This window comes from Pan troglodytes, chromosome 2 (genome assembly GCF_028858775.2).
Source record: "Pan troglodytes isolate AG18354 chromosome 2, NHGRI_mPanTro3-v2.0_pri, whole genome shotgun sequence".
NCBI lineage: Eukaryota > Metazoa > Chordata > Mammalia > Primates > Hominidae > Pan > Pan troglodytes.
The window spans coordinates 8,656,759-8,684,362 of NC_086015.1; the positions used below are offsets into that span (position 1 = coordinate 8,656,759).

At 42.4% G+C, this 27,604-nt stretch overlaps 1 protein-coding gene across 1 annotated transcript in view; it reads left to right on the forward strand.

Moving 5' to 3' along the window:
- ITPR1 (inositol 1,4,5-trisphosphate receptor type 1) overlaps positions 1-27,604 on the forward strand; it is a 354,044-nt gene that overhangs the window by 119,590 nt on the left and 206,850 nt on the right. The window contains exons 5-6 of the mRNA XM_054680363.2: positions 14,643-14,758; positions 26,273-26,359. Coding sequence (XP_054536338.1) covers positions 14,643-14,758; positions 26,273-26,359 — 203 coding nt within the window. The remainder of the gene's footprint in view (positions 1-14,642; positions 14,759-26,272; positions 26,360-27,604) is intronic.

Below are 27,604 nucleotides of genomic sequence, written 5' to 3' on the forward strand. Positions count from 1 at the left end.
TAAGGACGTGCCAGCCTCTGGAAGTCCTGAGACATGGGCCCAAGGTGGTTGGGGGTACAGTTTGCTTTTATACATTTTAGAGAGACATGAGACATTAATCAATATGTGTAAGATGTACGTTGGTTGGGTCCAGTAATTTGGGACAACTCAAAGTGGGGGCTTCCAGGTTAGGAGTAGATAAGAGACAAAAGGTTGCATTCTTCTGAGTCCTTTGTCAGTCTTCCACTAAATACACAATTTAGTCTGGCTCAGTGCATCTGTATTTTTACATAAACAATAGGGGAGAGGAAGCAATCAGATATACATTTGTCTCAGGTGACCCTCAGAGGGATGACTTTGAATAGAATGGGAGGCTGGATTGCCCTAAGCAATTCCCAGCTTGACTTTTACCTTTAGCTTAGTGATTTGGGGGTCCCAAGATTTATTTTTCTTTCACGGAAGAGGGAATTGGGGGGGAACTTCGCTCTGTTGCTGCTCCTCTAGGCACTTGTCCTTGGGCCAAGGGAATGCTCATTGCCTGAGTTTCCTGTGGGTGACGCAAATACCAAGGCCATAAGGGGAGTCAGTGATGTCATCTCTCTCTCTTCTGCCTTTCTCTCTTCCTTATAGACCAGCAGCCTCCAACCTCCAAACCCTGACAAAACAAAGAATGTTTTTCCAGCAGTGCAAATTGGACATTGTTATCTTTTTACATGAAGGGAAAATTTGTTTTCCATTATCAGCAGGATCATCCTTCTTTTCATGAGAACATGAAAAGCATTTTATTTTTATTTTTTATTGAGGTATTTCATAGATGCACGTGTATACAGATATATAGGCATATATGCACACGCCTTAAATGTATAGCTGGATGGAATTTTGCATATGTGCATTTCCACATGGCCCACACTCAGATTGAGATAGATAACATTTCCAGTCCCCAAGAAGGTGCTTCTTTCCAGAAAACACCACCTCCACCTCTACCCCTGACAGAGATAACCACTGTTTTAATGCTGTCACTCTAGTTGCGCCTGTTTTTGAACTTCATGTGAGTGGATTCATTCAGTATAAATGGACTCTTTGATTTGGCATCTTTCACTCCAAATAATGACTGTGATACAAAAAATTAGCCAGGCGTGGCAGTGCATACCTCTAGTCCCAGCTACCTGGGAGGCTGAGGTGGGAGGATCTATTGAGCCTGGGAGATGGAGGCTGAAATGAGCCTTGATCATGCCACTGTGCTCCAGCCTGGGTGGCAGAGCAAGACCTTATCTTAAAAAACAAAAACAAATAACGATTGTGAAATTCATCCATGTTGTAACAGTAGCTTGTTTTTCATTGCAGTGTGGTCTTCCAGCGTTGCAGTGTGGTCTTCCAGCGTTGCAGTGTAACGTGGCTGTGTCACCTGTTTATCCCTTCCATCATACCATAGCAGCTAGTATTTATTGAATGTTTACTCTGTGCCAGGATCTGTTTGAAGGACTTTAAGCAAAGTAGTTTAATTTTTAAAGTTAATTTCTGAGTTAGCTATGTGGTTATTACCTCTTTATAGACAGGAAACTAAAACTTATAGAGATTAGATAATTTTCCCCAAATCATACAGCTCACATGTGATAGAGCTGGAGTTTCAGCTCAGTCCATCAGGTTCTAGATTGATGAACACTTTAGTGCTTCCAGGTCTAGATTTTCTGCTAGACGCATGACATGCAACTTGAGCTTTTACAACAGGCATGCAGTTTCTGGGTGATGATCTCTTTTCTGGAGGAAGACATGCAGACACAGAGAGCTTTCAGCACATAGACAAGGCTGCTCACCCAGGGAGGGGAGGAAACAGGGTTGTTGGAAACCTGGAAACCTGGGTTTCTGGATTCCCTTTCTCTTATTTTTTTCAGCGTTTTCTTGGGTGATGGTGAAAGCCTTTGTGTATTTTCATTCCCAGCAGAGCACAATGCCTTATCACTCTATGGTTCAGCTAGGACTCTTGTTTGCAAACAACAGAAACTGACTAACATAAGCCCAAAAGGAAACTGTTCAAGAATATTGTATAGCTCACAGAATCAATAAGGAGGCTTGGAATGGGGCCCAGGCACTATGGGAGGCATGGCTGCGGAGCCAGGTCCATGTGTGGGAACCTTTGGAAGGGTGCTGCCTCTGTCACAGTGACCCCTGTCCCGTACTGACACTTCTCCACATTGCGCCTGGACCTCTGACCCAGTTACCACAGTCTTTAATAAGCCCTGAGTCTTCTGCAGCCTTCTCTCCAGGTGCAGAAGTCAGGGCAGAGCATCTGAACAACCAAGCGTGGGCAGGTACCTGTGTTCGGGCTACTGGTTGGAAGGAACCTCTGGCCCCTTTTGTCTTCCACAATGGGGAGAGGACTTGCCTTTCCAACTGATTTCTTTCTTTTTTTTTTTTTGAGATGGAGTTTTGCTCTTGTTGCCCAGGCTGGAGTGCAATGGCATGATCTCGTCTCACTGCAACCCCTGCCTCCCGGGTTCAAGTGATTCTCCTGCCTCAGCCTCCCGAGTAACTGGAATTATAGACATGTGCCACCACGCCTGACTAATTTTGTATTTTTAGTAGAGATGGTGTTTCACCATGTTGGTCAGGCTGGTCTCGAACTCCTGACCTCAGGTGATCCACTCGCCTTTGCCTCCCCAAAGTGCTGGGATTACAGGAGTGAGCCACTGAGCTTGACCCCAACTGACTTCTTATCACCTTTCCCTGTGTTTAAGCTGATCCACATACAGTAATCATTGTAAGTAGCTAAATAAAAGTTTAATTGCTTGAACTAGATCAGGTCAAAAAGGAAGTTTCTCCTCATGTTTCCAGTTGATTAATGTGTTGGTGAGTGGTGGACCTGCAAGCAGGAGAGGTGGTTAAAGGCAGAGGGCAGCAGCCTGGGGTGTTGCCAGCTCGAGTTTTCTATTTAGAGAAAGCATCTGGTTGTCTGAAGTGGGGAAAAAATTAGCTCATCTTTTGTCTTCTAATAACACGGTCTATGTTTTTTGCAGATGGGTAATGGGAGGGTTTTTGGCATTTCCAATTGGAAAATGTCACTTAACTTCAAAAGGCTACCGTCATGGCTGGAGAAATGTGATTAGCATGCAGCAGACACAACAGTGTTCTACTGGTTTCCTCTTGTACTGAACTGGAGTTAATTGCTTGTTCATGGAAGGCTTGCTGGAGATTTTCCTTGTGTTGACTGCAATTTTAGATTATTCTTCTACCTTGACTATCCATTCATTTATTAATTGATCCTGTGTTTACTGAATATATCAGGAATAGAATGATTAATAGAGCAAATAAGCCCTGACCTCATGAGGCTTACAGTCTAATAAGTTTGAATTGGGTTAGTTCTTAAAATATGGATTATTTTATATTCCCCTCTCATTACTACTTTTAAATCTTAACCCCCTTGGTGGGGAATTAATACTCCCTCTTCCCTGTGTTAATAATTTTGTCTTTTCCTTCTGAAATTTTTATTCTGTTTCCTCTTATCCTTTTCAAAAAAAGGAAAAGATATGAATGATGAACACTTCCCTTTTTCATATTCACTGCTTGTGTATATCACCTATTGATTTCATCCTATATAAAATTGCATTTATATATGCTGGCTGAATGAAGAATTTTTAAAACAATGGTAGCTCGTGGATTGTTTTTTTGGTCAATGAGATGGTTTTGAAGAGTTCAGATTCTGAAAGAGAAGGGACTATGTTTAATTGCTGCAACTCCAGCCAGAGTGTTGCCTGGGGTGTGGGGTAATAAGAAAGAATGAAATAGATTATTTATTGACCTCAAGGACAGGCTGTAGCAGAGATGGGCTAGATGCACAGGAAACTCCTATCTTCTTCCTGGGCATAGCTAAACTTCATTTCTTAGCTTGTCTGCATCATGGTGGGGTCTTGTGATTTCATTATCACTGAAGACATGTGAGTGCAAGTGTTGCGTTGCCTCCAGGCCAAAGCAGTGAAGAGTTGGTGTGCCTTCTCATCACTCTCTTCCCTACAACGTCCTTCTGCTTGTGGACGTAGTGAGATCAGAGAACCTATGTGAGAATTTCTTTGGAATATGTGCCCTATAGCAGAATGGCTGGATTACATGTTATAGGTTATACGTATGTACTTACTTTGACTTATACCAGTTGCCACTCACAGTAGTGGCCCCAGTGTGTGCATTTATCAGCAGCGTAGGAAGATTTCTCTATCCCCATTGATACTTGGCATTTTCCAGTGTCTTAGTCTATTTGTGCTGGTGTAACAGGATACCACAGACTGGATAATTTATAATGAGCAGAAATTTGTTGGCTCACAGTTCTGGAGGCTGGGAAGTCCAATGTCAAGGTGCCAGCAGGTTTTGGTGTCTGGTGATGGCCTGGTCTCTGCTCTCAAGATGGTATTTCAAACACTGCATCCTGTGGAGGGGAGGATGGCTGTTCTTCATAGGGCAGAAGGACAAAAGAGCCAAGAGAGAGACCCGCCCAACCCCAAAAGCTCTTGTGTTGAGGCATTAAGCCCACTCATGATAGTGAAGCCCTCTAATCACCTCTTCAAGGCTCCACATCCCAATACCATTACATTGACAATTAAATGTCAGCATGAGTTTTGGAGGAGACAAACATTCAAATCATAAGATCCAGATTTTGTTGTTTCTTGTCAGTCTGTAGTTGTGAAAAACTGAACACCAATTGAGTACCAAAAGGTGGTTTAAAAAAATTGAAATATTGGCTGGGCTTGGTGGCACATGCCTATAATCCCAGCACTTTGGGAGGCCAAGGCGGATAAATCGCTTGAGCACAGGCATTTAAGACCAGCCTGGGCAACATGGCGAAACCTTATTTCTATTAAAAAATACAAAAAAAAAAAAAAAAAGGCTTACAGGCTTACACCTGTAGTCCCAACTCCCTGAGAGGTTGAGGTGGGAGGATCACCTGAGCCCTGGAGGTTGAGGCTGCAGTGAGCAATGATGGTGCCACTGAACTCCAGCCTGGGCAACAAAGTGAGACCGTGCGTGTCTCAAAAAAAAAAAAAAAAAGTTTTATTTGATATATGCACATCCTTTAAAAAGTCAAATGTAGGGTGTTGAGGAGGTGGGGGGTAATTAACTGCTTAATAGGTACAGAGTTTCCTTTTGGGGATGATGAAATGTTTTGGAACTAGATAAAGACGATGGTTTTACAACATTGCGACTGTAGTAAATGCCACTGAATTGGTCACTTTAAAATGGTTAATTTTATATTATGTGAATTTCACCACAAAAAAGTCAAATACTGATAAACATAACAGTATGACACCTCATGCCTTCTCACTTTCCAGAGGCAACAATTTCAAATATTTTAACATTTTCTTCTGGTATTTACCACTGTGTTTCTAGATGATGTGTGTCTCTTGATGTCTGTAGATGAATGTATTTTAAATAACATTTGTCAACTTACTGTTATTGTTAGCTTTGTGACACTTCTCTGTTCCTCCTCCATCCTCCCACTAGAGTTATGTCCCAGTTTTCTGGCTAAACTAATATTCAGTCTTAATATTTTTATGACTATGTAAATATTGTTCGCTAATGAGCCAAAGACATATTGGAATTTTCATATGCAACCTTCCCCTGGAGTTAGTGATTGTCTTATTTTTCTTTATTTGCATAGCTCTTTTGTAGCATTTACCGAGTCTTCCCTCTCTCCAATTCCTCAGCATGTTTTCCATGTGCCGGATCCATCGGATGATCTGACCCTCCTGTTCCTCACCACCGTCCTCTGTCCCTGGAGCACTTTGCCTCTGCTCCAGGTTGTGGCAGTGACATGCCCTACATGGTGTCACTGTGGGACTTTCTTTCTCACATCTGTCTGTGGGATGGATGACTAGCATTAAGCATATTAAGCATACTGTCTCGACTGTAGAACAAGGGTTGGCATTTGAGCTGGGCCAGGGCAACCTCTTTGATAAACAACCACACAACTATTTAAAAACGGTTCTCTCCAGTTTTTGATGGAGTACAACCTCCAGCAGCTTCCTGATTTTAGACTTGACTTTATTGTACTTTAATACCTTGTTGTTATTTCGATACAGTTCAGAATGCTAGATTGAGAATTCTTTTTAGTCAGTGTTTTTAAGATACTGCTGTGTTATATTTGAGCTTCCAGGGTTGCTGTGAGATGTCTGATGTTATTCTTATTCCTCTTCTTTTGTTTGAGCGTTTTTTTTTCTTGCTGGAAGCCTTAAGGATCTTCTCCTTTTCCCATTAGTCTGAAATTTTGCAATGACATGTATGGGTCTGTGCTTTCTTATGCTGGGGAATTACTGGGTTCTTTCAACCTGGGGAGTCATCTCCAGTTCTAGGATATTATCTTCTTTATTTCTTTGATTGTTTCCATACCTTCAGTTTCTTTTTCTCAATTTCCTCTTGTATTGGACCTATGGATTGTTCTGTAAGTTACTTTCCTTTCTTATTCTTTCCTTTGCCCCCTTTCCTTCCTTTCCTTTCCTCCTTTCTTCTTTCCTTACCTACCTCTCTCCTCACTCCTCCCTCTCTCCTTTCCTCTCCTTCTGCCCCTTCTCCAACTTCCATCCCCTTCCCCCGCCCTTTCCCCCTTCCCCCACCCTTTCCCCCTTCCCCCTTCCCCTGCCCTCCCCTGCTCTCCTCTGCCTTCCCCTGCTCTCCTCTGCCCTCCCCTCCCCTCCCCTCCCCACGTCTCCCCTCTCCCCTTTCCTTCTCTCTTTTCTCTTTTTCCTCTTCCCCTTCCATTTCTCTTTGTTTTTTGTTTCTACTTTCTGTAGTACATTAAAACATTTTTTGTCATTGCATTTTAAATTTCTCAGAGTTTTTATTTGGTTGCATTTTAAAGTTATGTGCTTTTTCACTTTTGGTTATTATTTCCAGTCTTTGACGATGTTATAGTTGACTTTTTTCCTATTTGAAAAGGTAAAAACCACTCTGAGTTTGTGAGTCATACAAAAATGGTCTGCAGTGGACCCAGTTTGGGCCTTGAGCTATAGTTAGAAGACGATGTTCCAGACACCTGCTGGAGAGAAGCCTGGCTGGGGTGGAGCCTGTGCATTTCGCCATCCCAGGTGTGGATTTTTACTTAGTCACTTTACTTCTATTTCTCCTCCTCAGTTTTACATGCCTTCATTGCACATGGTACATGCAGCTGCAGAGCCTCAATGGTCCGTTTTCTCCCAAGATTTAGTCTCCTGCAGGGTTTGAGAAGGAACAGATGTCTGGACTATATGTGGTGGGTGGACACAGGGGTCTGACTGCTCTTCCCGTGTGTTTTCATCCAATCCTCCGTTACTGGTCCTCATCCCACTCCTGTCACCCTTGATGCCTGGAGCCCCCAGTTCCTAAGCCTTTCCAGGGTTCTGCAGTGCTAATTGCGTGTTTTTTCATGGTACCCTGTGCAGAAACAGAGGCCTCACTTTACTTCATCTGTCAAGCTCCATCCCTCCATCCTCTTTCCATCTTCATTTATTGCAACTTGGGAAGATTGACTTGGGTTTTATAGAAGATGGAGTTGGGTTTTTTGCTTCTAATTTTCTTTGTGGGCTTTCTTTTTTTGTTGTTGTTGGCGGTAGTGAACAGTAAAGAGAGTAGAAAGGGCCTTTTTCTGCTCTATGAAGCTTTGAATCAAGTTCAAGCTTTTGTCAGCCTGAATTAAATTATTTTTTGAATTTGAATAGGGAGATTGGGATCTCCCTCACTCCAGATGTATAGCTACAGTGGATTTGTGATACTGACTTCCTCAACTTTCCTCCTCTCCAACTCCCCATCCTTCCTCTTTTTCTGCCACCCGCCACCCTCTGACACCTTTAAATAACTGACTGTTCTATATTTTCAACTTACTAGTTGATGGACAGCCTACTCACTACTCACCATTTCAGCTTGGATGTTTCGTAGGCATCTCAAACTAAGCAGAGCCAAAATTAAAATTCTCGGTGTCCATTCCTCTCTCCCCGCAACCCCACTCCTCATTGTTCCCTTTCTTGGTAGGTACCATCACTGTATTAGCGTAATGTTGTTGCACTGCTACAGAGAAATACAAGATATACAAGAGGCTTAATTGGCTTACAATTTCACAAGCTTTACAGGAAGCATGATGCTGGCATCTGCTTGGCTTCTAGGCAGACCTCAGGAAACTTACGGTCATGGCAGAAGGTGAAGGGGGAACAGGCACATCACTCATGACAAGAGCAAGAGATCGAGGTGGGAGGTGCCACACGCTTTTAAACAACTAGATCTTGCGAGCACTCACTCAGTATCATGAGCACAGCACCAAAGAGGTGGTGCTAAACCATTCATGAGAAATCCACCCCCATGATCCAGTCACTTCCCTCCAGGCCCACCTCCAAACTGGGGATTACAATTCAACACGAGATTTGGTGGGGACACAGATCCAAACCATGTCAATCACCAATATGAAAGCTCCCTTAGGAGCATCAGCCAGGCACACCAGGTTCTTCCTTTGCTGAAGCCTTTGTGTGGTTTCCTACTGTGTTTAGGATGAGTCGATGCCTTCCCATGGCCTGCACTGCCCTGCACAGTGCAGCTTCTGCTTCCCTCTCAAGCCTTATCTTCCGCAGCTCTAGCCTTTGCCTACTACTACCAGTCCTGCTTTTCTACTCAATCTGTCAGTTTTCTTCCAGCTCAGGGCGTTTGCACGTGCTGTTCCCTCTGCCTGAGGGGCTTGGCCCGAGTTTTATGAAGGCTGACTCCTCCCTTCTCCTCCTGCAACTCCAAGTTCAGATGCCACAGTCCTAGAGTTGCCTTTCCTGATGACCCTGTAGAAAGTGTTGCCTCCCCACCTCAGCCCTAGTGCATCCACAGATAAATTTTGCCTCCATAGTACTTCTAACTTGCTGTAATTCAACATGGATATTTGACCAGTTTGTCCCTGTCACTGGTATTGTGGTAACAGACTTGTGCAACTGGATCCCTGCTGTATTTTCAGCATCCAGTCTTGTACCAGCACATAGTAGACTTTTTTTTTTTTTGAGAAGGAGTCTTGTTCCGTTGCCCAGGCTGGAGTGCAGTGGCGTGATCTCGGCTCCCTGCAGCCTCTGCCTCCTGGGTTCAAACGATTCTCCTGCCTCAGCCTCCTGAGTAGCTGGGACTACAGGCACATGCCACCATGCCCAGCTAATTTTTGTATTTTTAGTAGAGATGGGGTTTCACCATGTTGGCCAGGATGGTCTCAATCTCTTGACCTCGTGATCCGCCCGCCTTGGCCTCCCAAAGTGCTGGGATTACAGGCATAAGCCACTGTGCCCAGCCTTTGACTTTCTTTCTTTCCTTCTTTCTTTTGAGATGGAGTCTTGCTCTGTCGCCAGGCTGGAGTGCAATGATGTGATGTCAGGTCACTGCAACCTCCGCCTCCCGGGTTCAAGTGATTCTCCTGCCTCAGCCTCCTGAGTAGCTGGGACTACAGATGCCCGCCACCACGCCCAGCTAATTTTTGTATTTTTAGTAGAGACGGGATTTCACCATGTTGGCCTCCATCTCTTGACCTCGTGATCCTCCTGTCTCGGCCTCCCAAAGTCCTGGGCTTACAGGTGTGAGCCACCGCACCCGGCCTAACATTTTAATAAGTAGTAATTGAATCCAAGAATGAACACTGGGAAGCTTAGAGCTGAAAGTGACTTCAGTGGACATATCTGCAGTTGTTTCTGGAGGACTGGGGATTGTAGCACATTTAAATCATTAATTCAACACCATTGTTGTGCTCCTACTCAATCTTTAGACCCTGGGCTACCAAAACACACAAAACAGACAGAAGTCTCTGCCTTCAGAGACCTTACAGTCTAGTGGTGAAAGTTCTAGCAGTGGGGAGGAGGGCGTGGACACAGTGGGGTTTCTGCTGGTCTGGCAACCTTTATTCTTTTACTTGGTCACTGACGTGGATACCTCTGAAGGTCGGCTGACTGTTTTGCTTTCTCACTTTGCTTCTGCCCCAACCCAGAGTGCTGGAAGCACACCTGTGGCTCCCCTTGCTCCCATCTCCTCTTAAGTGTGCACCACAAGTCCTGATTTGATAGTCAAACTCATCTATAAAGCAGTTGAGCATTCTCCCTCCAGCCAGGCTCCAGCATGCCCTTGATACAATGGAAGCTCACCTGTGGCCTGTTCTGTCTGGCTTCTAGCCCACCCAGCCCCTTAACACCTGCTTCAACCCCTTTATTCAGCTGCATTCTCCTTTGCTAACTCAGTGTGGCATATGCTCAAACTTCGGAATGTTCCACCATAATTTTTTGAAAGCTAGCTTAGTTTATTCCTCAAAGGCCTAAAATAACACTTGTCACATCAGACATTCTTTGTGGCATTTCTTTGGGGTGAGTTCAAACTACAGTGTATGTGTGTGTGCACGCATGCATACGCACACATATGTACACACATGTGTTCTCCTTCCCCCAAATAAATATTAAATATATTCTTCTGGTTTTCCTGTATTTGTACATTTCTATACTTAGCAGAGTGTTAGGGCCCAGTGCAAGTTTAATTTTGCTCTGCTGTGCCATCCAAATAGCAAAGGGCAATATGGAACCTACAAATTGCAAAATTTTGGAAGGTTATTCTAACATTACATTTGAATTGCTTAATTTAATTTTCACTTTGAATCAGTTGCTAAGCAACTGGGAAGGCAAGGCAAAATCAGCAAGGCTAATTTCGTTCTGTTACTAGTATGTTAGCATCTCTTATATTTACACAGACAGTTGGTTGTAAATACACTTAATGCAATGCTCTGTTTCGCCCAAGGAAAATAGTTGATGTGGAAGTTGGAGCAAGGCTTTGGTTGGATTGATGTTATTTAAATACACCCTCTCACCTTAGGGGAATGTAAACTTATCGGAAGTTTTGAGCTTGTGATGCAGCCCCTTTGTTAGGTGACGTGCTTGACTTGCTGGTACCGTGAACAGTTGTAAAATGCTTTCCATTGTCTGTTATCCTTTGGCATCATGAATCCACCCTGAGTGTCCCCCACATCTACCTAAATCAGTTTTTTGGGAATGCATACCACTTAGTGTCATCATATGAAGCATGCTGGAGAGAAAAGGTCATTTTACTCTCTATAGCTTACTATTGGTGAAAACTGACATTGTTAACCCCATTTGGTCCATAAAGTAAGTCATGTGTCAAATGTTGATGCCAGTGACTTAAATATTTTGAATATTTTAAAAAGTCATGTGGTCATTAAGGAAGCCATTCTGGCCCAGCCCAGTTTCCCGAATTAGAGGAAAGCGGAAGTTAATGAATAAGATTAAGATTAAACAGTAAGGTGCAGTGTCTCACGCCTGTAATCCCAGCACTTTGGGAGGCCAAGGTGGGTGGATCACTTGAGGTCAGGAGTTCGAGACCAGCCTGGCCAACATGGTGAAACCCCATCTCTACTAAAAATACAAAAATTAGCAGGGCATGGTGGTGAGCACCTGTAATTCCAGCCACCTTGGGAGGCTAAGGCAGAAGAATCACTTGAACCCGGGAGGCAGAGGTTACAGTGAGCCGAGATCATGCCACTGCACTCCAGCCTGGGCAACAGAGCCAGGCTCTGTCTCCAAAAAAAAAAAAAAAAAAAAAAAAAAAAAAAAAAAAAAAAAAAAATTAAACTATAATGCAGTATTCTGTTATTTGTTGTTTATTATAGTTTTATATTATCATTAACACCTTGAAACACATAGATGCTTTGGGATAATGTTCAGGCCTGTGTCAAAGATGGGATAGTTAATGTAAACTACTGTCTCCTGGTCATGTATGGTTATTCATGGAGTGAATGGAGAATTCACATATATTAATATTAAGCTGGTAGGAAAACTGCTGCTCAGGATATAATGTCATTAAATTGCCACTAATATAGCAAATGACCATGACCTGTGTCTTTCCTAAGAGGTGGGGAGAGCAGATTGGTCTTTCAAACTGGTCTCCTGCTTTATCTTTTGTTTTCCAAAGTCCTAGAGAGTATCTTTCATATGCAGTAGAAATTATTCAGTAGATGGATTAGATTCTTGATAAAGATAGCTATCATGGTCCCATAGTTACCTTATAACTGCCTGTGACTAGGTAGAAATATTTAGTGATGAAGGAGATTACAGAAACTGGAAAAGTACCTATTACTTCTACAATTAAGTCATCTTTTTTTTTTTCTGAGCAGTCTCAGGTATTTGTGTGTGCAGTACATAGTAACAGTTAATTATGCATCATGACTAGAAGAAAGAGTGATCTGAATTGGAGGAAAGACCTAGTGTTTATGTACTTGACTGCAAATCCATTTTTCTTATTTTGAGATATTTATTTGACTAGGACAATAGCTAGGTATTTACCTGTTCAAGGTACTTTAAGGGAATCGGTTTTAATGAATAGGTAAGAATAAATGTACAGTTAGTAACTTCCTTAAATGCTTGTCCAGACCTACTTTCAGGGTGTCATTTTTCTGAATATCAGTATCCACTTCAAGTTCGTTAATTTTTTATTTTTATTTTTTTGAGACGGAGTCTCGCTGTGTCGCCCAGGCTGGAGTGCAGTGGTGTGATCTCGGCTCACTGCAAGCTCTGCCTCCTGGGTTCACGCCATTTTCCTGCCTTACCCTCCCGAGTAGCTGGGACTACAGGCGTGTGCCACCACGCCCGGCTAATTTTTTGTATTTTTTAGTAGAGGCGGGGTTTCACCATGTTAGCCAGGATGGTTTCGATCTCCTGACCTCGTGATCCACCTGCCTTGGCCTCCCAAAGTGCTGGGATTACAGGCGTGAGCCACCGCACCTGGCCCAAGTTCGTTAATTTTACTCTTCAGATATTTACTATTTGAAAACTCAGTATGTCAAAATGTAAACTTTTCATGGGGAGTGTCAATTTTAAATATTGGTTTCCTAGAGTAGTTATTGGTTTGTTGATGACATATCCCTGTCAGAAAAATCTGGTGAAGCCCAAATATTAGCTACTTGAGAAGCTGAGGCAGGAGGATGGCTTCAGCCCAGGAGTTCCAGGCTGTCATGTGCTATGATTGTCTGTGAATAGCCATTGCACTCCAGCCTGGGCAACATAGCAAGTCCCTATCTCTTTAAAAAAAAAATTGGTGGCTATACCCTAAACTTTCTGTGTGTGTGTGTGTGTGTGTGTGTGTGTGTGTGTATTTTAAAAGTTACAAACGTGTATTATTGTAGTAACACATTGTAGGCAATATAAAACAAGTGGAAAGTAGAAGGTAATAACTCAGATTAAGATTAAACAATAATGTACCCTGTTATTTATGATGGTTTCATATTATCATTAATACCTTAAAACACATAGATGCTTTAGGGTAATGTTCATCATTAAAAACAATATTTTACATGGTTTTATTTATGATTTTTAATGTCTGGATGGCTTTTTCCAGATCTGATTAGATCATCATTCTTTTTGCTTTACAAGAGCTCTAAGGGAAGGGTTGCTTCTGCCTTTTTTGGTTTGCTGGGTTGCATTACTATTATCTTTGATGTTTTGGTTTTTCTGCAGAAATCTTTTGAAGCCACTTGTCCATTTTATGAATGTTGGTTATACCACATAAGACAATGTATAAAGTTGTATAAGCCGAGGCATGCTAAATGGAAGCACATCGCAGTGCACTGAGAGTGAGGGGACAAGGGCACAGACTATCTAAATGCCAGTTTATATACTTTCTTTCTGTGTCCCAGAAGGTCATCTTGCAGACAATACTCAAGAGACCACTGCCCTAGGAGAGCCCTCCAAATAAGCATCTTATTTATTTATTTATTTTTGAGACAGAATCTTGTTCTGCTGCCCAAACTGGAGTGCGGTGGTGTGATCTTGGCTCACTGCAACCTCTGCTTCCCAGTTTCAAGCGATTCTTGTGCCTCAGCCACTGGAGTAGCTGGGATTACAGGCGCGTACCACTATACCTGGCTAATTTTTTGTATTTTTTAGTAGAGACGGGGTTTCACCTTGTTGACCAGGCTGGTCTCAAACTCCTGACCTCAAGTGATCCACCTGCCTCAGCCTCCCAAAGTGCCAGGATTACAGGCATGAGCCACCGTGCCGGGCCTGTAATATTTTTTCTAAATTGAATAGTACTGAAGAGAGTTGGATTTGTATAAAAAAAAATACTTGCATGCATTGTTGTATACAGCAAGGACTATTTGTCCTTGTATTTATTTGTTCATTGTAAAGGAAATGAGATAACTATGGGGTAGCATTAACAACATGGCAAAACCCATCCCTACTAAAATATAAAAAATTGGCCAGGCTTGGTGGCATGTGCCTGTAGTCCCAGCTACTCAGGAGGCTGAAGCAGGAGAATCACTGGAACCCAGGAGGCGGAGGTTGAAGTGAGCCGCGGTTGTGCCACTGCACCCCAGTCTGGGTGACAAAGGGAGACTCAGTCTTAAAATCAAAAACAAAAAAGCAAAACAAACAAAAAAAACACAAAACACTGAATTTGTACAGCTCTGCTACCAACTAGTTCTGTAGAACAATTGACTCACTTTCTGTAAGCCTTGGTTTCCTCAGTGGTGGTGGCAATTAAATTTAAAAAGAGATTTGTCAAAGAGCTTTGTACTCTCATTTTATGTCTATGTATGATGTAATTTTATGTAATTTTTTTAAGTGGAAAGCCTTTTTTTTTCCCTTAGGCTGAGTCTCTATACACCGTCAATGGCAATTTCTGTTTGTTTGCTTCACTTCTAGACTGCCTCTTTAAGCTATGTCCCATGAACCGCTACTCTGCCCAAAAGCAGTTCTGGAAAGCCGCTAAGCCTGGGGCCAACAGCACAACAGACGCAGTGCTACTCAACAAACTGCACGTACGTATTGCGATGGGGCTGTCGATGGGGCAGTAGTGAGTGGCTGCCTTGGTGGTATCTGGGTGTAATGGTGGGAGACTGCTTATGCAACCCTCCAATTCTAGCAGCCAGCTTTCTATTTTTTTTTTCGTGAAGGGGTAGAAGGGAACCGGCCCTAGAGAGGGATAGATCCTAGTCATCTTGAGATGTCTGGAGAGTTCTTCTTTTCTCAGCCACTCTCTTTGCATGGGTAGCTTTGGATGGAGAAGTGGTTATGAGTACAGGCACTGGAAGCAAACTGCCTGGAATGGAATCCTGCCTCCACCACTCAGCAACTGGTGCTCTTGGGCACGTTATGTGCTATTTTCCACTTCTATTATGTCACCTGTGAAATGGAAATGGCAGTACCCACCTCAGGAGGTCATTGTGAGGATTACAGAAAATGAGACATAAAAGCCACATGAATGGTGCCTGGCACATAATAAATGCTTGATAAGTTTTGGCTGTTAGCATTGTATTTGTTGTGTTATCTGGCATATTAAAGATGTGCTCATTCCACTGCTGACGTGCTGTGTGACCATAGCAAGTTTTTGAGCCTCTCTCATCCTGTTTCACCTTCTGTAAAATAATGACATAGTTCTTTTAGTGCCCTGCATTCCAAGGCTAATCAGGAAGTTCTCTGAGATGTTTAGAAGGAGACATGACGTATAGCCAGTGTACTAACATCGAAATTGTGCCCCATTTCCTGTTCCCTGACCTACTTCATTTTCTCCCCGTCACGTAACATCATCTTTCTAATGTATTTTGGTTACTGGCTGTCTCCCTCCTCTGGCATGTAAGTTTCATGAGGGCCCAGGTCTGTGTCAGTGTTGCTTGTTGCAGTGGCCTTTGTGTCTACAGCAAGGTTGGGCACTTACCAGGCACTCCATCAAATATTTCACGGAATACACAGTGGTCTTTCCTGGGGCTCAGTGATGACAGTTGAAGACCTAGAGCATCTGTGAGCCCCGAGCAGCTCAAGAGGTCCTGCCTCTCACCTTGCTCCATTTTTGACTAGCATATGGCTAAGTCACAGCCAGCTGCATTTGGTAAGGTGAGGGTCACGTGAAGGGATTCCTACATGCGGTGTGTGTTGTTTCAGACGGGCTGTGATGAAAAGCCCAGGCTCCTCACCTCAGGGAGCTTACAGTCCAGCATGAGGACACCTAAGCATGAGCCACGTAAGCTCGCTCCCATTGAACCTAAAGTGAAATCCAGACTTTCTGTCATCATCTACAAGATGGTCCATGCCTGGACCCTGCTGCCCCCACAGCAGGCCATTCTGTCATAACTACATTCTGGCCATATGAGCTTTATTTTATTTTATTTTATTTTATTTTATTTTATATTTTATTTTATTTTTTGAGCACCTCAGACTCTCAACTGTCACATGACCTTTGCATCCTCAGTTTGTCCTGTTGAGAACATTGTTTTCCTGGCTCTTCTTGAGCTAGGACTGTGAGCCTTTGTGTCTCAGCCGAAGTGTCATCTCAGCAAGGTCTTCCCCTCCCACCTTATCTAAGAGATGTCTTGCTTGTTTTTCTCCATGATAGCACCCTGCTTATATCTTTCTCAGCACTGATCAGGGTCTGCAATTATATTTAGTAGCTTTGTTAATTATCACCTGTCGCTTATTAGAATGACAGCTCTACCAGGTGGTGGCATTATCTCTCTTGCTCACTGCTGTATCCCAGCTTCTGTAATAGTGTCTAGCACATAGTAGGTGCTCGGAAATAATCATTGAATAATGAATGAGCAGTGTGCTAGGTGCTAGAGATAGAAGTATAACAGTCTTAACCCTGTGGGAGCTGAATATCAAAGAATAAAGAGGCAGTGATAAGTAGTATATTACAGGACAAACCACACAAAGCTGTGGGAGCACATAGGAAGGGTGCCAAATCTGTCTTTGCTGGATAAGAGGGTGTGATACAGTGGTCAGGGAGGGCTTCCTGGAGGAAGAAGGAAGTGCCGAGTAAGCCTCAGTCGGAGGCACCCATGGGATTTAGAGGGTAGAAGAAGAAGAAACAATGGACTCAAAGACTTGGAGGCTAGTGATTGCTTTGAAGACTTCTGGAATTGCATCGTTATTTGAATAATGATGATTATATCAGACATCCTCAATCCCAACAAAAGCATTGTACCGTCTTTAGAGCAAATATTATATGGCTTTATGAACATGGAATAAAATTCATAAATAATAGATACCAATTTTAAAAAATTATAAAGGAGAAATTAAAGGAAAGTAATAAATTATATAGTAAATTGAATACTCTTCTTAAGTCAATGCTCAGGGATGACTACTCTAGAAGACGTGAGGAAGTAAGTGCTTGCACCTCGTTGTATAAACCCCATGAATGAGGCAGCTGTAGACTGTGACTGGTGTAGGTATGTGGTATTGGCAGTGTGAAAAGCATGTTATCTGTGACGTGGTTTTCTAAAAGGGCTTCAAGCATAATCACAAAAGACATAATCTCAAGTGCCATAATCCCAAATGTTGAAATCCCTAAAAATTCAATTCCAAAAGTCTAAATCCCTGAAGTGTAAAATCCTGAAAATCACAGTCGTAGGATATAGCTGCATGTTAGGCCAGCTCTTGTGGACTGTCTCTGTTTAAATGCCCATAATCTATTCCTGCAATCCACTTTTTCTTATATCAGATTTTTACAGTTTTTTTTTTACTATTTTAAATTGTACGCATTATTATTATTATTATTATTTTTAAGGCAGAGTCTCACTCTGTTGCCCAGGGTGGAGTGCGGTGGCGCCATCTCGGCCTACCGCAACCTCCGCCTCCCGGGCTCAAGCGATTTTTCTGCCTCAGCCTCCCAAGTAGATGGAATTACAGGCATGCACCACCACGCCCTGCTAATTTTTTTGTAGTTTTAGTAGAGGCAGCATTTCACCATGTTGGCCAGGCTGGTCTCGAACTCCTGACCTCAAGTGATCCACTGCCTCGGCCTCCCAAAGTGCTGGGATTATAGGGGTGAGCCACCGTGCTCAGCCCTGTCAGCATTATTTTTTACAATTCACTATGCTATGTATTACATCTTCGCATCATTTTCAATATTGGAGATTTAAATGGTGTGGAGACTAATATTAGAGAGTTCTGATTCATTTTATGCATTCTTTTGCAAGTTTAACTTCATGAAAGTGCATTGTTACAACTTGACGTGAATATGTAAAAACATGGGAACTTCCCCTGCAAATAAAGGGATGTTCTTCCTCGATGAATGAAGAGATGTTTGTGTTTGTGAAAGATAAAATTACTTGAGCTCTCAGCTCTTTGGGCGACTGCATATCCAGTGGTGACCCTCTGTGGTTTTGACCGATCTTGTGAAAAGACTCAGGTTGCTGGTCATGGTATTTCAGATGACTGCAGTATGAGCTTGGTGCACACAATCACCAACCATAGTGATACACGATTTTACATTTCCCTTTTTGACCTATTTCTTTATGGTTAATCTGCGCATAATCCCTGTGACCATTGTTAGTATACCTGAGTATTTATGCTTGCAAAAATATGTATGTTACTATTCTCCATTTTATTGTATAAAATGGCCTGTGAAGTGTTCTGTTGTGTTTTTACATGTTTCTCAAATCCTCTTTTAAAAATATCAATCTCTTTTAAAGAATTTTAAAATTATTTTTTCCGGAATTATATTTTGGGGATTTTGGTCTTTTTTGACCTTTGGGGATTTTAACATTTGGGATTATGGCATTCAGGATTGTTGTGCCTTTTGGGATTATGATCGTATCTTTTTCCAAAATAATCAGCAGTTCTTAATTATATTATGAATAATGCAAAGTACACTCTTTTCTTTCTTAAGTAGTACTTGCACTTTTGGAAAATTTATTAATAGTATTAATAAAACCATGGAAAGCTGTGATTTCTGTTGATATGTAAAATGGAGTGGGGTGCTAGGTTCAGGTAATTACAGATGCTCCCAGGCTGGAGTGCAGTAATGCCATCATGGCTCACTGCAGCCTTGACAACCTGAGCTCAAACGATCCTCCTGCCTTAGCCTCCCAGAGTGCTAGGATTATAGGCATGGACTACTGCGCCCAGCCGACAGATAACTTTTTAACTTATGTGAATATCCAGCTGGACATACAATTGTATGGGATAAATGATGGTTCATCCTTGCATAGGATTGTAACATGCGTTCACTTTACCCAGCATCCCTAGCTCCTGTCCACTGAACATCAGTAGCACCCTCTTCCAGTCACTGCAGCAATCCATAATCTCCTCAAAGTCTGTGCTGGGAACATGGGAATCTAGTTGAATAGGTGGGGAAGGTTGGTCAGTCCTGCATGTATGTATATTTAGTGCATATGCCCATAGGGGGCTATCTTTCTGGAGGGTCTATGTGTCTTTAGTTGTCCTCACTTTGCTTTTCTGGTATAAAGATCATTTTGTTCAGTGAGATCTTATTAATAAATCTCCAACTCTTTCCTCTCCTACACTTTTTACCACAGGGGTTGTAAATTCAGATTCCTCTTGGCCATACAGGAAATCAACAGGAATAAAGTGGGCTTGGTGGGTAGTGTTGCCAAGTGGAGAGTCCCATGGGTGGGTCTGGAGGGGCAGCTCTACTTCCCTACTGTCACTGCTTGGGAATGTGGGCTGAGAGCTGCTGCCACGTCTTCCACTTTTTAAGAGAAGATAAAAATCCATGCTTTTAGTGTAGTATCTCAATTTTAAAAAGATGTTGGGAACTAATTCAATTAAGGCTTGAAATATACACTCAACACCAAAAGAAATGGCTCAGGCTGGATGTGGTTCTTCAGCCCCATTTGCAGCCTGTGCTCTATATGTTATGTTTCATCAGCAAGTCCTTTTGACACTCCTTCCTATGAATGAACTGTGAAGAAAACAGCATGGTTGAAAAAAGTTCAATCATAAGGTGATCAAAAATGGTCAACTCCTTATTAAAAAGAGAAAAGAGAAAAACAGAAATCTCTCTCATGTTGTTTATGCTTTTAAAAAATAAAAAAGGAAGCCAGTTCTTTTCCCTGATTTAAGATTACCGATGTGACTTTCAGGTCTTTTTTTTTTTTTTTTTTTTTTTGAGATGGGGTCTTGCTCTATTGCCAGGCTGGAGTGTAGTGGCACGATCTCAGCTCACTGCAACCTCCACCTCCCGGGTTCAAGCGATTTCCCTGCCTTAGCCTCCTGAGTAGCTGGGACTTCAGGGGTGCGTCACCACGCCCGGCTAATTGTTTGTATTTAGTAGAGACGAGGTTTCACCATTTTGGCCAGGATGGTCTCGATCTCCTGAACTCATGATCCACCTGCCTTGGCCTGCCAAAGTGCTGACATTACAGGCATGAGCCACTGGGCCCGGCCTCAGGTCTTGAATGTTGACTTTGTGCTTCACTTTCTGCAGTTCCTACTTTCCTACTTAGCTGGAACTTTTCCCCCTAGTGTCTTAAAGTTATCTACATGTTTCATTCAATTTACATTCCCACCAGCCAATACGATGTTGTATTTTGGACAGCCACTTTGCCTTTGGAACTGATGGCCAGTCTCCAGTGGGTTTTCATTTTTATTTTTGTCAACTACTATGCAGCACCCCAATCAGAAGTCAGACTATTTTAAATTAATGCCATTTAAGGAATTAGTTGTCTAGACCACTTGACTTCCTTTTGACTAGGATGAGCGACATCAACAGCACTTTGAAGGAGAGTGACATCTAGTGGCTGGTTACTGTCTATGCTTTTTCCTTCTGCAGGAATAACTGGATTTTGACTCTCTTGGTCATGATTTCCTAAGGGTCTCTTGACAAAATGAGCTTCTTCCCATCCGCAAATCACATACATTTCTTCTAAAGGCCATTACTACTGTTTTCTGACAGCAGCATAGCTGTTACCTTGAAACAAGCACCTACATTGTTTTGTTCTGAGAAATGATTACTTAAGTCACAGCTTTGACCAGCTAGGAAGAGCTAGAGGAGTGACAGGTCCTTATTGTCTGGGTACTACATTGCTTGTTTTTAGAAGCCTTGCTTCAATATCGCATTACATGATTCAGAGCTTGTTGACTTTAACAAAATAACCTTTCCGTACTGTTTCAGTCACCTTTCTATTGTCATTCGATAATAGTTTCTCTGTCGCTGAAATAAAATAACAGGTGGCTGTGATGGGGCAGACCTTGATGTTGCTTAGGGAACATGGTGAATAATAGTGGTGGAACCATATCATAGAGTGTTTTTTTCCCTTAGAAATTAAAAACAGCCCGCAACCCATTATTCAAGGGAAAAGAGTAATAGATATTTAAATTATCAGGATTTTAAAGTAATGAAAAGGTGACACATTTAAGATGCCTTTTTCTTTTTTTTGAGACAGTCTCACCACTCTATCACCCACGCTGGTGTGCAGTGACATGTTCCCGGCTCACTGCAGCCTCAACCTCCTGAGCTTAAGTGATCCTCCTACCTCCCTGCCCAGTAGCTGGGACTACAGGCACGCACCACCATGCCTGGCTAATTTTTGTATTTTTTGAAGAGTTGGGGTTTTGCCACATTGCCCAGGCTGGTCTTGAACTCCTGAGCTGAAGCAATCCACCCACCTCGGCCTCCCAAAGTGCCAGGATTACAGACATGAGCCACGGCATGACTTTACAAAATTCAGAGTACTTGACACAGAGACATGATGAAGATGTTTTTGAAGAAATTACACACTTGTATTTTAGGAGGAGTATTCCAAAATATGTGAGTAGGAAAAGCAAAAAAATATTAATTGATGTGATTCCTAAATTGTGTTCCTCAAAGATAACCTTGGGTTTTATTTTGATGTTTTCCCTACTCTCCTACCCCCTATTCTGTTCCTGTGTCTCCACATTTTAAAGTATCAACAGGAGTATGCTATTCACTTCCCTTTCTTCTTGCCCAGGCTGGAGTACAGTGGTGCGATCTTGGCTCACTGCAACCTCCACCTCCTGGGTTCAAGTGATTCTCCTGCCTCAGTTTCCTGAGTAGCTGGGATTACAGGCATGCACCACCACACCTGGCTAATTTTTGGGGGTATTTTTAGTAGAGACAGGGTTTGGCCATGTTGGCCAGGCTGGTGTTGAACCCCTGACCTCAGGTGATCTGCCCGCCTCAGCCTTCCAAAGTGCTAGGATTACAGGCGTGAGCCACCGTACCTGGCCTCTATCCTCATTTTTAATGGCTACACAGTTACTTCCTTGTTTGGCAGTACTGTCATTTTAGATAAGCAGCCTCTATGGGCAGAGGTTAGGTAGGGAGTGATATTCAGGATCTTGACAACATTTGCCATTCTGAAAAAAGTTGTATGGCCTTGTGCATATGCCAGGTTGTCCTCTTAGGAGAAACTCCTAGAAGTGGAATTGTTAAGTCAATGTTATGTTGAGTGAAAAGTTTTTTGGTCAATATTGCCTGAGTATCCTTTAGAAAGGTGCTAACTCAGTAAAGGTACTAATTCAATATCTTTCTTTTTTTGTGGGGGGGACGGAGTCTCGCTCTGTCACCCAGGCTGCAGTGCAGTGGCACAATCTCAGCTCACTGCAAGCTCCACCTCCCGGGTCCACCCCATTCTCCTGCCTCAGCCTCCCGAGTAGCTGGGACTACAGGTGCCCGCCACCACGCCTGGCTAATTTTTTGTATTTTTTTTTTAGTAGAGATGGGGTTTCACTGTGTTAGCCAGGATGGTCTCAAACTCCTGACCTCGTGATCCACCTGCCTTGGCCTCCCAAAGTGCTGGGATTACAGGCGTGAGCCACTGCACCCAGCCAAAAGGTGCTAACTCAGTATCTCACAGTGAGGGCCCATTCTTGGAATGTACTTGAGGGATTTAACCAACCAGATCTCATTCTTTCTGAGGGTAGAAACAGCCTTGATCAGTGGCCTGTAGTGTTTGCACCTTGTTACCTTTTCATCTACCTTATTGCCTTGCCTCCTGTTGAACCTAAAAAGAATCATGGATAGTTTTGTCTAAATACCAGACTTGGGTTTGTTTGTTTTTTTGTTTGCTTGCTTTTTTTTTTTTTTTGAGGCTGGAATGCAATGGCATGATCTCAGCTCACTGCAACCTCCGCCTCCTGGGTTCAAGTGATTCTCCTGCCTCAGCCTCCCGAGCAGCTGGGATTAAAGGCATTCGCCACCATGCCCAGCTAATTTTGTATTTTTAGTAGAGATGGGGTTTCTCCATGTTGGTCAGGCTGGTCTCGAACTCCCGACCTCACGTGATCAGCCCAAAGTGCTGGGATTACAGGCATGAGCCACCGCACCTAGCCCAGACTTGGTTTTGTAAGGGGATTTATATAAAAACTAACATGTGAACTGAAATGAATTAAATTTGATATTTGTGCATTTAGAAAAGAAATGAAATGGGAAGTTTTCTCCTTAATGAGAACTTATAGGAAAAGTGAATTCTTAAAATGGTCCATAAGCTTAATATATTTAATGCTTATTCAGTGGTGATGTGAAGGCTCAGTCATCATTAAACTTTATAACAGAATTAAAATAGTATTAACTCTTAGTTTAACAGAGTTTTGACAAAGTTTTAGATGTGATATTTGAGAATGTCTTATTTATCTGTTTTTGAGATGGAGTCTTTGTCACTCAGGCTAGAGTGCAGTGGTACTATCTCAGCTCTTTGCAACCTCCGCCTCCCGGGTTCCAGTGATTCTCCTGCCTCAGCCTCCCAAGTAGCTGGGACTACAGGCGTCCGCCACCATGCCCAGCTAATTTTTGTATTTTTAGTAGAGACAGCGTTTCACCATGTTTGCCAGACTAGTCTCAAACTCCTGACCTCAGGTGATCCGCCTGCCTCGGCCTCCCAGAGTGCTGGGATTACAGGCATGAGCCACCACTCCTGGCCAAGAGTATCTTTATTTTAAGAGAAGTCTTTAGATATTTATTCTCCAATGTTGTTTTAATTTTCTGTTCTTCTCTTGCCTTTTATATGTCTTTTGACAAATGACCATGCTCTTTAGAGCTGCTGGTGTTTAATTAGTCTTTAATGTGGAATATGCCTTCTTGATGGTTAATTTGACATTTCTTTCTAGATAAACCAGTAACCATTGCGTTGCTGTTGTTATACTGTACTTATTCTAAGCATAGGTAGAAACATAATATTAGCATTTCTTAAACTGAAGCCATTGGACATTCTTGAGAGTAAGGGGAATGTTCATGAGCAGTTTTTCTCTTAAAGATGAGCTCTTTGATCATTTGAGTCCAAGAAATGCTGCTTAAGAACTCTCTAAAGGTGAATCCTTTCAGCGTGGGCTTTGAACAGAGAAAAACCATATTTGCATGTTGGAAAATGTTATATTTTATTTTACTGAATCCATTGAGTTTTTTCCCTTTGATATTTTCCCCCTCTTGAGTTTGCAGTCAGTGTTAGCTGAGAACTCTTAAGCAGAAAGAACAAACGGCTCTCCGCAAAGAATAAGGCTTCATTCCAAATGGATGCAGTCCAGTGTTTTGTTTGGAAAACTACCTGCAGAACCTGTGGGTACTGTGGAAATCTCTGAAGGGAGTGTAAGCTCAGGTGTGAAATTAGGGAGAACAAGAGGTGGGAGGCTGCTAAGGAGAGTGTTTATGCAGAGGAAAGAAAAGGTTCAGGAGGACCGTGCTGAGGGCAACTTGCATGCCAAAGATTGCCACGTTGCAAGCACTGGTATTATCTCTGAATGTGTCTTGCACCCAGTGGATTTTATCCTTGTGTCACTGAGAATAGCAGACTGGTAACTAATTCCAAAAGAGAGACAGGGAAGTTTTGAATGGGCTATTGTTTTAAAGAGCTGATACAGATGGGGTCAACTTGCAGTGATCTACGCTAACCTGTGTGGATCATTCGCCTCCTGTAATATGGTTTCATTTTGGCTTAGAATTGCTTCCGGCAGTTCATTTTTTCTGAAAAGATGTGCTTTCCTAAAAACACCTGTGTTCCAGGTAGAAATGGAACAGATGCTGAATTTGAAGGAAACAGAAAGGTTCTTGACCTAGCCAACTTAGGTCACCTTTTGAAATGTTAATCATCAGAACATTTCTTAGTTTTAGAAAGTAGCGTATAATAATAATGGTTAAAATTTATGATCAAATGGCAATTATGTGTCTGGCATACATTTTCTCTGATCTCTACAATGGCCCTAAAAGGCTTGTATTGTCCCCATTTTGTGATGAAAATACTGAGTGAGGCTTGGTGGGATTCAGTAAAGAGGACAAGATAATGAAGCCGGTAGGTAGGCGACCCAAGACCACGTCCAGAAGACTCTGTGAAAATGAAGACACATTACCTGGGAAAGAGGACCCACTGGCACCTGGTAGCATCTGGCCCCAAGGAAAGGAGACACTCCAGGAAGAGTGCCTTCGAAACCCGTCTGAAGAACACTCTTATCATCAGGGTTTTACCATCCATCAGATTCAATACTGAATTTCTTCTCAGTTATTTTACTTCCCTTCCACCAGTCTATGTTTGGGAGATGGGTTGGGATAACAGTTTGCTGACTGCCTGGGATGAAGCCCGTTGCCCTTTACCATTATTGTAGTGTGGTAACAGTGGTTTCAGAGTTGCACAGGTGAATGAATTTGGGAAGGTGGCCCTGCCAGACTATTCTAGAACCTTCTATTCAGCTTTACCATGTTCCCCCCCAGCATGTCACATTTGGAATGGTAACCTCTCCCAGTCTCATTTGTGACTATACAGTTAATCCAAATGTGGATTTGAATACTATCTCTGCGACTTAATAAATGCGTGGTTTAAAAAACATTATTAAGCGAAGTTTTAAATGTACACAGAAGAGGAGAAAGGGTATAACAAATCCCTTTCCTACCCATCATCCAACTAGCTATGCAAGGGTGACCAAATTTTTTAATCACTTTGAGTCAATTTCTTCTTTAAAAGTGGGATAATAATGTTCTTTTCACGGAATGATTATAAAATTGATTACATTATGATTAATGTCTAACAAGAATAGCTAATAACTCCATGTGTGCTACAGTGTATCAGGTACCGTGCAGTGGAGTTCGTGTGAGGTGCAGGTACCATTTGATCCTTATTTTACAAAGGAGGAGACCCAGGCTCACTGATATTAAATAACACATCTAAGTTTACAAAACCACAGACCACCCAAATCCAGCATTTAAATTCAATCTTCTTTTACTCCAAAGCCTTAAAGAGGACTTTCACAGATTATAAAGGGGCTATGCAAATTCCCTCCCTCCCCGACCCTATTTTCTTTGAAGATATTTCAGCTTTTGACTTACTCTCACCCTAAGCAAATACCCATGAATTCCTTAAAGAAAGAAAAAAAAGCATTTTAAAGAAGGCAAAAAGGCCAGCCAAGCAAAGGCAGAGTGGATGGGCTGTTTGAACCCCTTGGCTCATTTCGTGAAGCCTCAGGGTGTGTCCTCAGGGATTTGCGTATTTCGGTGGTTCTTGTATGAACCGGCGACATTTGTTCTGCGTCACTGCAGTGGGATAGAACACATGGTTTCCTCTTTGTGATCAATCTTTCTTCTCAATGCACAGCATGCTGCAGACTTGGAAAAGAAGCAGAATGAGACAGAAAACAGGAAATTGCTGGGGACCGTAATCCAGTATGGCAATGTGATCCAGGTAGGTCAAGGCAGCTCTTCCCTTCTGAAGCTGAAGCGTTACAAAGAATGCAGCTGAGGAAACAAACACCTAAGACAGGGTTTGGACACCTTTACAGTAGGACTCCATGGAGGCAGCCAGTTTATTGCAAAAAGTCTAGTGTTTCTTGTTAGATGTGATAGACTCTTTGGGCTATTCTGCTGGTCATCTCTCAGTGTGAGCATCTACTTCTCTCTGTCTGTGGCTGATCATTTCACTCCAGACACTTCAAATGGGAAGCTTCCTACTTGAAAAGGAACCTGGCTGTGGCAGTTCTGTTTAACTTGTAATGCTTGAAAATTCTTCCTATTTGGTGAAAATTAGCTTCCCTATAACTTTTATCTACTGGCCAAAAACAGCTGCTCCCAGGAGGTAATAAGAGCAATTCTGTACCTTTGGGACTTTTTAAATAAAAAATATTTATCATTTTGATACATTTTATACTTATCAAAAATATTTGATTGTTTTCATGTCTACTCTCATGGGTTGCTTATCCTTTGTGCCTTTAAATTTGCCGTGGAGATAAAACATAATCCAGGAAAAGCTAAACAGGTTTTGCTCAGAAGATCTCTCTGGGTCCATGCCAATCTTGCAGGAAGCCCAGGGCCACATGTGGCTTTCTTGATTTGTCCAGGCACAAAGAGTAGTAGTTACCAACTATTGAGCACCTAGACCCATTTGGTGATCTTCCTTCATTATTTTCCTTTTTGGAAGATTTTGCCTGCTATGTAAACATTACTAATTACATAGGAGTCCTTCCCCTTTCTCTTGCTATTAGGTATAGAGCAGGGCTAATCAGGAAGATGGGAACACTAGTAAAAGATTAGTAAAAGCAACCTTTGGGGGTTAAATGGGTTCTTATATTAGGCCTTTTGAAATAGTGAAAGTAGCTTCCAAAATCTGCTTGAAGATTAGATCCTGCCAGTCCCACTCATGCACTTCCTCCTCCTTAAGTTCCATCCTCTTCAGAATGGACACAAGTGTCCAGGTGGGCTTCAAGTTCAATGTCAGCTTTATTACTAGGCCAGGCCAGTGCCCTGAAATTCAGAGTACAAGACTTCCTGATTTGGTTAGATTGGAGAATATGGCTTGACATGAAGATGAAAGGTGCAGAGGCTAAGGACGTAAACTTTTAAATGCATTCCGATTTAGGTTTTGTACCTCACTGTGAGATTTGGGGCAAGAAATCTTGCCATGTATCACTTTGCTCACCAGCAAAATGGAAAT